Source organism: Condylura cristata, unplaced genomic scaffold (genome assembly GCF_000260355.1).
Source record: "Condylura cristata isolate star-nosed mole 26May11 unplaced genomic scaffold, ConCri1.0 scaffold00012, whole genome shotgun sequence".
NCBI classification, from domain to species: Eukaryota; Metazoa; Chordata; class Mammalia; order Eulipotyphla; family Talpidae; genus Condylura; species Condylura cristata.
Window position 1 is genome coordinate 53,378,571 of NW_004567113.1, and position 13,991 is coordinate 53,392,561.

General features: G+C 53.1%; 1 protein-coding gene across 1 annotated transcript in view; it reads left to right on the top strand.

Annotated features, from left to right (window-relative positions):
• The window catches only part of BOD1L1 (biorientation of chromosomes in cell division 1-like 1), a 40,144-nt gene extending 26,622 nt beyond the window's left edge, over positions 1–13,522 (top strand). The window contains exons 14-26 of the mRNA XM_012724040.1: positions 1,516–1,576; positions 2,302–2,372; positions 2,870–2,942; positions 3,989–4,068; positions 5,799–5,883; positions 6,171–6,244; positions 7,198–7,273; positions 7,357–7,391; positions 8,366–8,411; positions 9,746–9,795; positions 9,890–9,974; positions 10,379–10,532; positions 12,300–13,522. Coding sequence (XP_012579494.1) covers positions 1,516–1,576; positions 2,302–2,372; positions 2,870–2,942; positions 3,989–4,068; positions 5,799–5,883; positions 6,171–6,244; positions 7,198–7,273; positions 7,357–7,391; positions 8,366–8,411; positions 9,746–9,795; positions 9,890–9,974; positions 10,379–10,532; positions 12,300–12,420 — 1,011 coding nt within the window. The 3' untranslated portion in view covers positions 12,421–13,522. The remainder of the gene's footprint in view (positions 1–1,515; positions 1,577–2,301; positions 2,373–2,869; positions 2,943–3,988; positions 4,069–5,798; positions 5,884–6,170; positions 6,245–7,197; positions 7,274–7,356; positions 7,392–8,365; positions 8,412–9,745; positions 9,796–9,889; positions 9,975–10,378; positions 10,533–12,299) is intronic.
• The last annotated feature ends 469 nt before the right edge of the window (positions 13,523–13,991 follow it).

The window sequence follows — 13,991 nt, forward strand, 5'->3', positions numbered from 1 at the left end:
GTGCTTCGGGCCGTTGGGATCTGGCCGCGCGTTTGTTGGGGTGTGTGAGGGGAATGGGAGGCGCCCCCAATGGAGAGGGCTGCCCACACTTCCGTGGGCAGGAGGCGTTTGTAGCGTGCCTCGCAAGTTCACATAGGTGCATTCACCTGACTCCACTTATGTCAGGAAATTCAGCACTTTTTCCCGGGAAGCAGTCACCCCGCGCGCAGCAGCGCTGCCTCTTGCTCCAGGCCAAGGTCCTGAGACAGCTAAGGAAGTCGGCGGCGGCAGGCCCAGAGGCGTAGGACATGCCGGGGAAATGCAAACTTGGCACCTTGGATTCATAGTTACGATTATGGGTTGCTGGTGGGGTGGTGGTGTCTTCAGTGATTGAATTCCGTGTGAGTAAAAGTTCACATTGTTTTCAGGAAGCTTTTCTGCAGATACGAAACTATAATCACCCTGAATGCCTATTTACCCCTTCTGTGGTTCTCATAACTCCTTCTCTCCAAGAGAGAAACCTTTGTTCCTTCTGCATAAAGGGTCTGATACCCTGAGAGTATAAGCCTTTATGGGATGCTCACAAATAACGGGCCACCACCTTTCCAGGGCTCCTAGAAGACCCCAGCGATTCTTGTCTGCTCTCAGACACCCCAGCACCAGAGTCTCTCTCATCTCCTTGCAGTAGCCCTTCCTGTAGCTAGAGGCTCAGACATGCCTGCTGAGGGAGACAGTGGAGAAGCGCCCCACATGGCGTGGTACCCCTAAGAAGTCACCGCTGCTCCGTGTGACTGAGGCCTGCAGAGCCCGACGCGCGGGTGGCTGCCTTGCTCCGTCCCAGCGCCGGCCCTGCCGACACGCCCGGCTGAGACTCACCCTCTGTCCAAAACACACCCTCTCTCCCTGGTGGCGGCACGAGGAAGCTGTCTGCAGCCTCTGCAGCACGTGTTCACTTCCCAGCCAGGGAGGGACCCCATGGCGCAGCAGGCCTCTCCTGTCTCCCCACTGCTCCCCTCAGCAGTGGACTTCTTTACTCTGTCGTTTCTGCTCCCCACTCTCTCTCTGGTGGATCTGCTCACACCGACCCCCACACCCCTGGTCTATACCCCCAGCTCTTGTATGCAGAAATTAAAAAAAAAAATGTTAAAAATAAGGAAATAAAAAACAAGGGACAGCGGACAAGATTTGTCACAGGAAATCTTACATCAGAATAATGGACTCCATTAGCATTTTTATGTAAAAATGGAACGTGTCCGGGTAGGAAAGGAACTCACAACTCAGAAAATTTTCGCGCTTATTTCTTACTCTCGCCATAACATTAAAGACCGGGAGAAGAGACAGTGTCCTGATAACTTGCAAAACAGAAGCCCACAGAGCGCTGCCTTTCACTAGCCTGAGTGAAATGCAGAGGCACGCGTACCCCAGTTCCACCATTCTCTCGAGCGGCTCAGTACCTAACTCACCTTCTTTGCCTTTTTCCACTTTTAAGATTTTTGTGAAATTTTCCACAAACACCCTCTTCTTTTGTATGTATAGGTTGAAATTTCAGGCTCAAGATCAAGTGCAGAGAGTGATAGCAAAGCTTCTAACAAAGAAGGTGAGTTCATGAGTTTCCTAGTCGTAATTTCAGTGTGATTTGCGGTCGCCGCTTGCTGACTGCCTGCTGCGCGCCCGCCCGTGCCGGCGGTCTCTCGTGCCGCCCGCTGCAGTCAGGGAACGTCAGCCGCGCGTGCACTCCACAGGAGCGCCGTGTGCCGGGCTGTCTCGGCCCTCCTGGCGCCTTCCGCATTGTGTTCTGAGATTTGGTCAGACGTGCAGCAGCCTCGTTACTTTCCCTCGCTCATCGTTTACTTCCGCAGTGCGTGAGTCCACCGAGGTTATCGCAGTTCACGTCCTGTTGGACACTCGGTTTCTCACAGCCACGGCGCGCCTGTCTCCACTACGTCCAGCGCCCTGTCACCCGCAATGGAATTGCCCGCGTGAGGGGACTCGGCTTGGCTGAGTGCGCCAGGTTGACCCCAGCTGGCATAGTGGGGCCGCAGTTGGCATCCTCAGTCAGGCTGGCTGGCCCCGAGGCCCAGCCGGCACCCTGTTCTCCTTGCGGTCCCCGAGTGGCCGGTGGGTCAGACGCTGCCTGTGACACCCAACGGCCAGCGCCCGCCTGGAGCCTCCGTCTGAGGGGCTGTCGAGGCCCACCTGGCGGCCCGCCAGCCACCGAGTCCCGTCCCTCCCTCCTTCCCTGCCCCAGCACACACGGCCCTGGAACTGTCTTGAAGAAGGACGTGCACATGGTGGGTTTTCCTTTTTGTATTTGTTACTCAGAGGTCTCCGATGGCAGAAAGGACCACACAGAGGCCGTCAGGGACCGTAGCGTTGAAGTGAATCGTAAAGAGGTGGGTTTTCCTAAGAAACTCAACTGCATCCTGTTCTGTGCATTGTGCTTTTTGCCAGTGCACACAGAAAGGCGGGACTTGAAAATTCACGGGCTGTGTTGAGAGGTCACAACCCTGCTGCCCCTGCGCTTGACGTGCCCGGGTAGTGGGGCAGGGCCAGCAGCCTCTGCCGAGCGCTGCCCTGCAGGGCGGGTGCCCCCTGCCTTCTCTCGCTGGGCACAGGCCCGCCGGTCACTCAGCTCGCGCCCTCTCTGACGTGCTGCCATTCAGAGACAGACACGCGAGCAGTGTTCTTCCTAGAGTCCTTTAGCGCCATTGAAATGGAGTATAACGACAAGCAGATCGAAGATTCTGTATGGGTTTGTCAAAAAATGCCAAAAGAAGTATTCTAGATTCTTAAAAAACCTAGAATAGCAAGAAGCTAGTGTAGTTTGCCCTCTTGCGGGGGATTTGGATCCAAATTCTGTTGCCTTTAATGTAGACATTCTTGCTTCCAGGTTGAGGCGGAAGAAAAGTACACGCCCAGGAGGAAGAGAAAGAAGCCTTGCCCCTCTTCGGAAGATGAGCCGGGTATTCCCAGCGTGCATGCTTCTGTCTCACACCCCTTTGAAAATCATGTTGTTGTAGTATCCCAGGTGGTGGGCCAGAGACTAGGGCCTACTCGAGGAGATGGTAACTTTATTTCACACCTCGTGAGGCCAGTTTATTTCCAGACTGTCGTGACTCCTCCAGGGCATTCCCTGGGCCTGCTCTAGACCGGGTAGCTCCTTGTGGACGTCCTAGCCCTGTCCCTGGACTCCGGGCCCAGCCACTGCTGCAGGGCTCCTTAAACGTGTCCCCAGGGAGGGACGCACTTTGGTCGAGGTGTGGACAGTAGCCCCGTGATTTTCTGCCTGTTCCAGCACCCCCAGGAGAGCATCCTGCACTGACAGGCGTTCTCTGTCTGTCTGTCTGCGGCAGTCGCTGCCAACAGCGTGTGGCATGGAGCTCTCGATGTGGTCGGTGGGAAGGAGAGTCCCCTTTTAGTTGTGGTCAGCTCTGGCTTCTGCTGCCACATGGGCCAGTGCAGAAGCTTTGGTTCTTTAAAGCCTGACACACAGCGCACATCCAGTGAACGCCCAGAGACAAGAGTGGGAAAGAACCGCAGATGCTCTCCTTTTTTGGTTAGGAGCACGTAGCGTCTTTAAGTCCTGGGTTCTCACTCTGACCGGGTACCATCTCCGGTACTCTCTGTACATTCACAATAAGGTGCAGGCTAGGCATTTTATAAACAAGGGAAGATCGTGTAGATCCACTTCCAGCGTAAGCCTGACGCAGCCCGCGGTCGTGAGGCCCGAGGCCTGTGCCTCAGGAGCTCCGGATCTGGAGCCCGGTAAGCCTGCTGCGCTGCTGGCATCTGCTGAGCATTTGTGGAATTTTTTAATTTATCCATTTCTTTGGCTTTTTCGGGGCCAAGGCCACGTCCAGGGCTCCGTGGACATGGCCTTGCCAGCACCTTCGAGTAACTCGGCTTCCAGTAGCACAGGTCTAAGAAAGGATCTTGAACTGTCCTCGGATAGAACTTGCATTTCGTTGTGCTTCTATTCCTTTGTGATTCTGTCCAAACCGATTTCCAGATGATAACGCGGATGCCCTGGAGTCCAAAACAGAAACAGCACAGAGGCAGAGTTCCGGAACGGAGCTGCAAGACGCGAAGGTACTTTTCTGCCGGCTAACCTAGGTTTGGGGTAACCTCTGTACGTCACTGGGAAAACGTCACCGTGAGTTTTTCTCAACTCTAACACGAAGCACTTTATTATAACAAAAGGTTTGTTTGGACTCCCTCAAAAACATAAATGTTGCACTTTACAATCTTTTTTTTTTTTTTAATTTATTTATTTGTGCATACAGAACTGGGGTACAGGCCAGAGGTGCAGGGGCGGTGAGAGGCTTCACCAGAGACAGAGTGGGGAACAGAACAGGCAGATCGCCGAAGTACACTGCTGAGGGGAGCAGCGGGCGGGCCAGGAGAGGTCTGCCGCGCCATGTGGTCACCTCCGGGGCAGGCGGGAATCGAACTCATGCGGAAGCGGCTTTAGATTCTCAGTGCTGCGCTTTAACCCGCTGCGCCACCAGGGAGGGCCGCACTTTGCAATCTTAACCTGCACGCCGGTATTATCGGAATTGAGATAAAATCGTTGCTTAGTTTTTGCCCAGTTGTGTGACTGATTTCTTGGCTGCTAGGCGGGTAGGTGCTCTTCCCACAGCCTGTTGCACAGTCCTGCTGCCCGACATTGAAAGGCAGCGACAGATGTCACTGGGAAGTGCTACCACTTGGCTTTTCCTTTGCCCGCTCCCTCCCGCCCGCACTGAGGGGGGCTCAGGGCTGCCCTCTGCGCCTTGTCCAGTGCTCATACTCCTCTTCCAACGCAGGAACATGGCGCACCCGTCTGGATTTCCGTCCTTGCCCCGAGGCCCAGAGGTCCCCATTCCCAGAGGTCCCTCTTCCCAGTGTTCTCCATTTCGGACTCTCAGCTTCTCGCTGCCTATTCCAAACCAGCCCCACTGCCTTGCCTCCTCTTTCCCTAATTTGTCTTTTCTTGTCTTGCTCCATAAGTACCTCAGTCAGCTTATAAAAATAGATGCAGCTCACTAAAATCAATTCAGGCACCCTTTTGTTTCCAGTAATTGATAAAATAAATAAAAAGTAGTAGAAAAGCCTGAACAGCTTAGGACAGGAAGACCTATATCCTTGTGAATTCAGTTCATCACAAGGTTATGAAACTGGCTTTTAATCCCCCCACTGCGCACACCCAGTCCAGAGCAAGAATCGAGGTCGCTCTGATGTGGAGAGGAGCAGGTTGGGCTCTTTGTTTCCCCTCAATTTCATCTAAGTTGCTTAAGTAAATGTTTTAAGTTAGATTTAAGTAAAATCGTGTTCATGCACAGATATTTTCAGTATCATAAACCTTTCATTTTATGTTCAGCTTCTGTACGTTTACATTATATGACTCTAATAACCATTTCGACTATTTTATATTCAAAACTTGCAAGTGAGGGTGAGAGAGTCGGAGCATTGAGCAGAATTCTCAGCTTCTTCCACTTTATCCCTCTCCCTGCTCCCTCCCGCCACCGCCCAACTACAGCAAAAAATCTGTTTTAAGTTCCTGTCAGTTCTTGTCTAGGGAGTTTCTCTGAAAAAGACAAACTTCCAGGATGAGGGAGGAAGAAAGCGATTCCCACTTTGCAGGGGAAATACAGTGGCCTTGTAGCTTTATCCCCAGCCTTGTGTCACGCGTTCCCACGGGTGTCTTTTTGTAGACGCAGTAGCAGCGGGCATGTTACTGTGATAACTTTCTTTTAGGGATGAAGGGAGACACTGGGAGGGAGTGGCGGCAAGAGCGGGTTGAAGAAGGAAGCGTCTTGTCTTGTTCATCTTCTCCACAGGAAGGAAACCCTGGCGATTTGGAAGAGTTATCTAAATCAAGTTCTAAGAAAAACAGCACAGGCTGCAGAGCCATGGAAGAAAGAGGTGAGCTGCGCCTCCCGCCCCTGGGGCGGGGGCTGGGCCCCGGGCGCCGGAGCTGCCTGACCGGACACGACACGCGCTGCTCACACGCCTTCAGCAGGCAGCGGGCTCGTGCTGAATGGCTCTGGTCGTTTTCACGCCAGTCCCGGTCCCCTCCAAGTGGGCTGGTGCCCAGGCCTGGCGATGGAGGGCGCCTGTGACGCGAGCGTGTGCCCTCGGCAGCCGTGCCCGGAGGGCGCCCGAGGCCGGCCCTGGCCCCCGTAGTGAACTGAGCCCTGCCCTCTGTGCAGATGAATCTAGCAGCAGTGAAGCTACTGGCGAAAAGACAGAGCCCAATGAAGATGACAACGTAAAGTCCCAGGAGGTGAGGAATGCCTTTGGATTTATCTGTTTAGATTTATTTAAGCACCAAAATCAAAATGTGTCGTGCTCTTACCTGGTTTTTCTCAAGGACTTCTATTCTGGTACAGCACAGCACCATTTCCCACGGTGTGATTTATCAGTGTCATTTTGATAACATCATGGTTTCACCCAAACATTTTTATGAGACCTACTTACGTCTGGCCAGGTGGGTGAGCCCGGAGCTGTTGCTTGGGTTATATCAGGTGCTCCTCTGACAGCTTAGTACAGCCAAGCTTGGCAATATTTCCAGCAAGAGAGGGAAAGCAGGCTGACTGTAGCTTCTGGGCAAGAATGGGATCTAGAAGGCCTGCGATGAGTGCGGAATGGGGCCCAGCTCCTGAAGCCAGGTCAGGGACTTCAGGAGTAGGCTGGCCCACAGCCCCACCACTTCAGGCCACTGTGAATTTGCAGAGACCCAGAGGGGCACTGAATCACAGAGGTGGACGCCAGGCCACCAGCCGGTCTTGCAGATAACTACAGCCAAGAGAGCTGCTCGTGACATCATCCACCTCAGTGGTTCTTTTCGTTTTCTCATAGCTGTAGAAGACAAATTTAGTGGCCTTTTGAAATAAAGAATAAATAACATTTGGTCACAAGGGACTTCGACTAAATCCAAATGTAAATAAACAGACACTCGTATTTATTATAAAATTAAAAACTAACACCCAGTAAGCACTTGTGGTTCATTGTCGTCTGACTTCCTCTACACTGCACGGCTCCCAGGCCCGAGCCCCTACTTGTCAGGCTACGGAACTGCCCCAAGCTCAGCCTGAGGTCACATGATGTTCTTAAGTGATGAAACTGGGATTTGAGGCTTCTTAGGGGACTCTAAATCTCATTTGAGCAATGAACTCTTTGTATAATAGAGGCTCCAATGATTTTTTATGGCTGTTTGCCCCCCTTTAACCCCCTTAGGAAGATCAGCCAGTGATCGTTAAAAGGAAAAGAGGGAGACCTCGTAAATACCCCGTAGAGGCACCACCAAAAGCAAGTATGTATTTGGTGGGTTTCTGTTGACATACAGGAAATTCTCAGTATCATTTTCTAAATGGGCTTTATTTTTGCATTTTCTAGAAGAAGAATGCAGAGCAGACTCGGGCCTTGTCGCAGTAAGTGGTCGCAGTGGGGGCCCTTCGGGTGCTGGCGCTTGCCTGGAAGGTCATTCTGCAAGACCTGGCGCTGCAAAGAACGTCTTGTGTTTGAAGTATTTGAGAAGCTGGTTAAGAAACTGTTAAATCAACACCAAATGACCATGCCAGAAACACTTTGCTCACTAATACTTTCATGCACACGTACATACATTCATCCTTCCTCAGTCGGAGTCCGTCCTCCTTAGGAACGGACTTCCGTAAGAATTGTCCGGGGGTGACCCTTGACCTTAGCTGTACATGACTTCCCTGTGGTGACCGGAAAGCTCCAGTGTGTGTCACCGTGTTAACTATTTTTCATGCAGCTCCTTTTGTAACAAAATGTATATTGATTTCAATGCAGGAAAATCCTCAGTGAAACTTCAACTTTTCAAACGTACAGTTTTTACTGTCAAGCATACACACAATAAAATCAGCCTCAGGGTTTCATTGCTTGGCGTTAGTGTTGGGAGGGTGAGCGCGCCGGCAGGTCCCATGTGCCTGGCCTAATCAAAGCAGACGGCTCCGAGCCTCTTGCGCCTTTTACGCCCAGCTCTGTGGCTTGGCCGGTCAGGCCTCCCTCCTGACCTGTCTCCTTGGCTGTAAAGCGCTGTGATCATGCCTGCAAACATCAGCGCAGAGAATTAGTCAAAACCACAAAACCAGGAGCCAGTATGAACACATTTCCTGACATGTGAGAGGGTTTGGGGGGACGGGGAGTACCAGCCGTCAACCCCACCACGTCTCTGGCCATAGCAGGATGTGGGGAGAGGCCCGAGGCAGCCCTGGCTCTGCTGAAGCAGTGCCGTGTCGAGAAGTGTGGGGACCACACCCGCTTGCGACGCTCAGCTGCAGAAAAGCTTCTCATGCATCTGCCTCATGACAGAAATCCTCACCCTGACTTCCCTGTGACGTGACAAACTGCTGACTTCAAGTCTGTGTTTGTTTCACTTTAGGTCGAACAGTCTCCACCTGGCAGCAGACTGAAAGGCATCCCAGCAGGTACGTGCGTTCCTCATTGCTCCTCATTGTTTGGGTGACTTGAGGGGAAGGTTCCAGTGTCTCATTGTTTCTCGATCGGGGCTGGCCTCCTTGGTTGGGCAGCAACCCAGCGCCAGGGGCGCTCTGGGGCCGGGGTGCAGGCCTTTCCTGTGTGTGAGCTATCCCGGTTCTGGGCCTGGCCCCCAGACACGAGGGCAAAGGCAGTGCAAAGCCTTCCAGCGAAGACCCTTGCTCGTCCAGACCATAACTCGCAGAAACAGGTCAGCCTGGGCCTGGCACTCTTAGCAGGAGGCAGGACTTAGCTCAAGAACCTTTTGTTCTTAGGCAGAGAAAGATTTTTAAAGCAGCCTGTGCAGCTCACAGAGCCAGGATGAGCAACATAAAATTGTTTCAACTATTTTTGTCCTCATTCCAGGGGTAAAATATTTACTTCGAAATGCTGATAATGATTAGCTCTGGGTTAGTGGGGTGATGAGAACATTCCACATTATTTGTTACTGTTGCCTGAATTTTCCAGAACTTTTCAACCATGAATTTCATGGTTGAAAATCGCTAACATAAATGCATGGAGAGCCATTGGCGGGTTTAAAGAGTTGGCACAAGCAGAAAAAATGATGTGACAGCTCTTAGCTAAAGGTCAGGAGAGGATGGGTTCTGGTTAGCCAGGGTCAAGCAAACATGCCATTCTAAAGTTTGTCAGCACTCCGCGATATGTGTGTGTGATCCTACTTAACGTGTCTTGTCTCGGAAAATTACAGTTTATTTTTAAACAGGAGTTTGTGTGTGTTTGGTTTTTAACTAGGTTTTATTCTCAGTGTGATATTTTAAATCCAGACAATGCCCATAACTCGAATGCCCTTGAAAGACTCATCTAAGGATCCTGATTTGGTTATGACTTGGTCTGGTTTTCTGAAAATGGGTGACGAGGGCCAGTTTCAGGCAGGGTTCTCTCCAGGGCCCTTTTTCTTGGTTTTCGTCTTCCATCCACCTTAGTGTATTGAATTGGCTGAAAAGGGCAATCACTGCAGTCTCATCGGCAAGCAGCCTTTGGGCCGCTGGGGGCTGGCAGGCAACACTAAGGTCTCGGGAAGGGGTAACGCCCGCGGCGGTGGGCGTGCATGGCCTTGGGCTGGCAGGGGCACTTTGGTACTTGCCACGGTGCCTTTGGGGCCAGAGAGCCCAGCGCTGCTCCTCCCACCCCGCTAGTTCAGTGACTGTCGAAATGACTGAAGTGACTTAGAACAGCCTCGCTGTCCTGTCTGTGAGGCAGACCCACCTGTCTGTCTGTTCATCGCACAGTGGAAGTGTTAATGCAGAGATTTCCTCCTTCTTAGACGAGTCCAGTAAAGAAACAGCTAACCAGCAAGAAAGAGGTCTCGGCAACGTGAGTGCTCATTTCTGTCCGTGGGTGTCCTTTGCGGTCAGCGCGGGGGGTGCCCCACCAACTGCCCCTTCCACTTTGATTTCCGCACTTGCAGGACGACGGCGAAGAGAAAGCGGTGGCGAGTGTGCGGCGGAGAGGGAGGAAGCCCAAGCGCTCGCTCACATCCTCGGATGACGCGGGTGGGTGCCTGGCGGATCCTTAGCCACAGAGTCCGTTTGGCTCAAAATCGCCTTTTTAAGTTTTACTTTGAGGAAAAACCGAGCGGGGTGCAGCTAGCACTGGCATTGCATAAATACGTGTGAAATGTCTCTAATCCCGTGTCAGGAGTGGTACATCCCAGATGCTTTTCTCAGTCCATGAGAATTTGTCCCAGATGCTGGCTGTGAACGGCCTAAGTAAACTATCCAAATGTGTTTGAGATTAAGTTAAACAGTTGTGAATCGCGAGTGCCGAAACAGAAAGGAAATGGAAAACCACTTCTGCCTCGCAGCACCGAGGGTCCTGCATTCGCAGCGCTGTGACCCTGCCCTTCGGGAGGCTCGTGGCGTTTGCATGATCCAGGTGTTCCCTCCTGTCCGGACAGAGTCCTCAGAGCCAGAGAGGAAACGCCAGAAATCCATCTCTGAAGCGACTGAGGACAAGAAAGACCAGGAGTCTGAGGAGGAAGAGGAGGAGGAGGAGGAGGAGGAGCCCCTGGGCGCCACCACGAGGTCCAGCACCAGGTCGGAGGCCCAGAGGTAAGTGGTGCCGGGAGCGCACAGCGCAGGTGATGGGCCGCCTCAGGCCGCGTCTCGGTCGCCTCTTGCCGGGAGGAGGCTCCCGCCCCAGGCACTGGGGAGTCCTAGCTGAAACCAGTCTTGAGGACCAGGTTCCTGGCGCCTGCCTGGGGGACACGTCTGTTTTTCAAGTGCAGCCGCCCCCGTGAGGTGCGTGTCCCCGGGCCGGCAGTGGCCGAGGCTCGGCTCAGGCGTCGGGGCTGCACCGTGCTGAGCGTGCGAAGTGCCCTGCGCCGGCGGCTCTCACTGGACAGAACCGATGGTCTCGTTCCCCAGAGTGTTTGTTTCCCCCAGGCTCCAGGGCAGCCGGAAGCCTGGGGCCAAGCGCCGTGGCAGTGAGTTTCGGGAAGGCCAGTGATCCTCTCCGCCCCTCCTGTGTCACTTCAACGTTGCCTCGCCCGGGGCAAGAGACCCGTGTAGCTTCGCCTTGGCTGCCTCCTCCCGGGCCCTCAGTTACGCCTGTGACCCGCAGCGTCCCTCCCGCAGCGGGAGTTGAGGCTGCTCTGTCACTTTACAGCTTAGTACTTCGCATAAAGCGGTGTTTTCCATTTTTAATGTGATTACAAACCGCTCAGCTTGGTATCATTTTCTATAATTTCATTATCTCACATCAAAAACGTCAGGAACATTTGTTTCACCTGTCATTGTAATACAGCAGTAAGGGTCTCATATTTACTTCCAGGTTAAAATCAGCTATTTCTGATTCCCACAAACGTGCCTGCTATTAACCATTGGTCTCAGTTTTACTATTTCCCTAAGAATCAGGTTTTAGAGCCCGAGGGCTGAAGGAAGGCAGTGGTCTCATGCTTCGGGCTTGGGTGAGGTCGTTCAGATAAACAAGTCCAGACCCGGGATCCCTGTGACTGAGAAGGTGCCGGGCCCACCCCACCCGGTTCCGAGCATCCACGCACCACCCCACCCCCCGCCTCCCTGTAAACAGCAGTGTGGAGGCCTTTCAGTACAGAAGGCCCTGCACAGGCAAAGTTCCGGGGGCCTTTTAGCCATCTTTGAGGGTCTCGAAGTAGCTGTCAGATTTGCCATTTAAAATTAATTCTTCCAAAAGACACACACTTGGCCGTGGTTCTGTGACCGCCTAAGCTGCCGGAGTCTCCCCAGCGAGCTGTGGCAGCGTTTCCTTTACAGATGCACTCTGTTCTCTGCGGGCCTTGGGGTGGGTTGGTTGGTTGGGCCCAGGCCTCTGGGGGCTTCGGAATTTCAGGCCCGTGAGTGGCAGAGCTGGAAGTCAGCAGGCGCTCTGCCCACCCGAGCCTCGGTCAGCACCCTGCGGTCCCGCTCCGGCCACTGGGCCACTGTGCCTCTGCGCACACACCAAGGGTGGGCCAGGCCGCCCTGCGGCTCCCAGGGCCCTCCTGCTCGTGCTCGGAGCTTTTCTGCCACTTGCTACCTAGCCTGTGAGGCAGGCTCCAGGTGGGCTCCTCTCCAGCCCCTCTTCTCCCCCTTCATCTCTGAGACACAGCTGTCTAGACCAGCGCAGGCCTCCACTCTGCTGGGGCTGCCCAGCCTCGCTGACCCGCCCGGCTACGGTGCACCCGCCCGGCAGTCCTTTCTCTCAAAGTTCTGCTGGGAGTCAGCTCCCCCTCGTTGCTGGCTGTGAGGCCCCCGCAGGGCTCTCGTCTCAGCTGCAGAAGTCTTCCATTTTTGAGCAACTTCCACGTCGTGAAGCCACGCCTCCCAGCTCTCAGCACCGCCCGCCTCTGTTTGCTGCAGGTCCAAGGCCCAGCTCTCCCCGCCCACCAAGCGCAGGCGAGATGCCAGTCCCCCAGGGGCACGTACCAGAGGCCAGCAGCAGCGAGTGGAGGAGGCTCCGGCCAAGAAGGCCAAGCGCTAACGAGCCGGTGCCGGACTGGTCTGGGTGCCGAGCCGAGGAGGCCGCGCCGGGCGGCCCGAGGCAGGGAGAGGATCTGCGCGCGCGCGAGCTCCCTCGGACAGCAGCTTCGTGAGCGGTGTTCGCAGAGGCCACCGTGTACGTTACTTCAGGTAAAGGCAAGTGAGTTTACTTTGTGTCTGGACTCAAAACAAAGTAGTTGTATATTTTAACACGCAAAATTGGGATTTCCCGATGTGAAACATGACTGATGCAGACCCTGGAGCGGGGACACCAGGCTGCCCCGGGAGAATAGTCTCCACACTGTAAAATAGGTTGTATTTTACTCTGTGTATGATGCTGATCAATGGACACTTTATTTATTTTACAGAGAAAGCTTATCTGTGAACTTTACTATATATCTGTTTATTTTATTTTATTATTTTTTTTAATAAAAAGGTTTTACATGCTATGCAGCAGTAGTAGAAATGTGTTAGGACCCTGCCTGCCCCGTAACTAGCGGATATGAACTGGCAGAACATACAGAACCTTCTCGCATGTGTGCAAGTAGTTTAGCGCAAGGAAGGACTCCGCCGCTCTCCGTTCACACCTTCGAGCCTGCTCGCAGCTGTGGCTTCCTCCGGCGCCCCCGCAGGTCTGGTCTGGCGGCACCGCGGCCCGCGGAGACCCGCGCTCCCCTCCCCGCTCTCCGGGCCCCACCTCGTCATTTTCAGTGTGAAGAGAAATGAATTAAAGGTTAGGTCACGCCTCGCTGTCAGGCTTCAGGACTTTAGGTTGTTTTATACACAGTTATTTCAGATAGAAACTGGCTTCACTGCCGGATTCTTTTTTAACATGTTTTAACTCCCATACGAGCAAACTGTTCAACTTAAGTTTTTCATACGATTAAACTTTTCTTAAGATCAAATTTCTCTCTAGCAATGAATGATGTGATGAGTTGCCAAAAAATCGAGATTATTTTGAAATGTTTTCTTCATATTCTTGTTTTATAATTAAAATTTACATTCAGTGTGTGTGGATTTTTTTTTTGAACTCTTTATGTAAGGTGGATATTTGTCATTTTACATGGTTTCTTACTGAGATTTTATATATAAATTATAAAATGTTTCCCAAAACTTGAGTGGTAAGAATTTTTTTTCCACATTTAAAATTTTCTCCCCGTGAAACCATTTCTTGGCCTATTGGATGTTGCATCTGGAGGGGGCGGTGGAGACCAGACAGGTCCTCATTTCCATTTAAGTGAAAGTCCAGCCAGGCCCAGAAATCTATAAGAGACTCACTTCCTTCAAGACACAGCTGGGAGGCTGCCGGCTGGAGCCTCGCTCGGCGGGTTGAGACGCTGCCAGCAAGCGCATGTCCGGCTCGTCCTCCCGGGCCGCGGCCGGTGGGGCCGGCTCGGACCAACACCACGCGCTGGGAAAGCTGGACCGGCGCCGCGGGAAAGGCGGCAGCGGGAGACGCGCCACGGGCCTTCGTGGCCACCCACGCACCGCTGGTTACCACGGAAAAGTAAAACTACACAGAGATGAGTGAAAGCCGAGTGGAACGTGAATCGGTCACATGGGCTTGTGGCT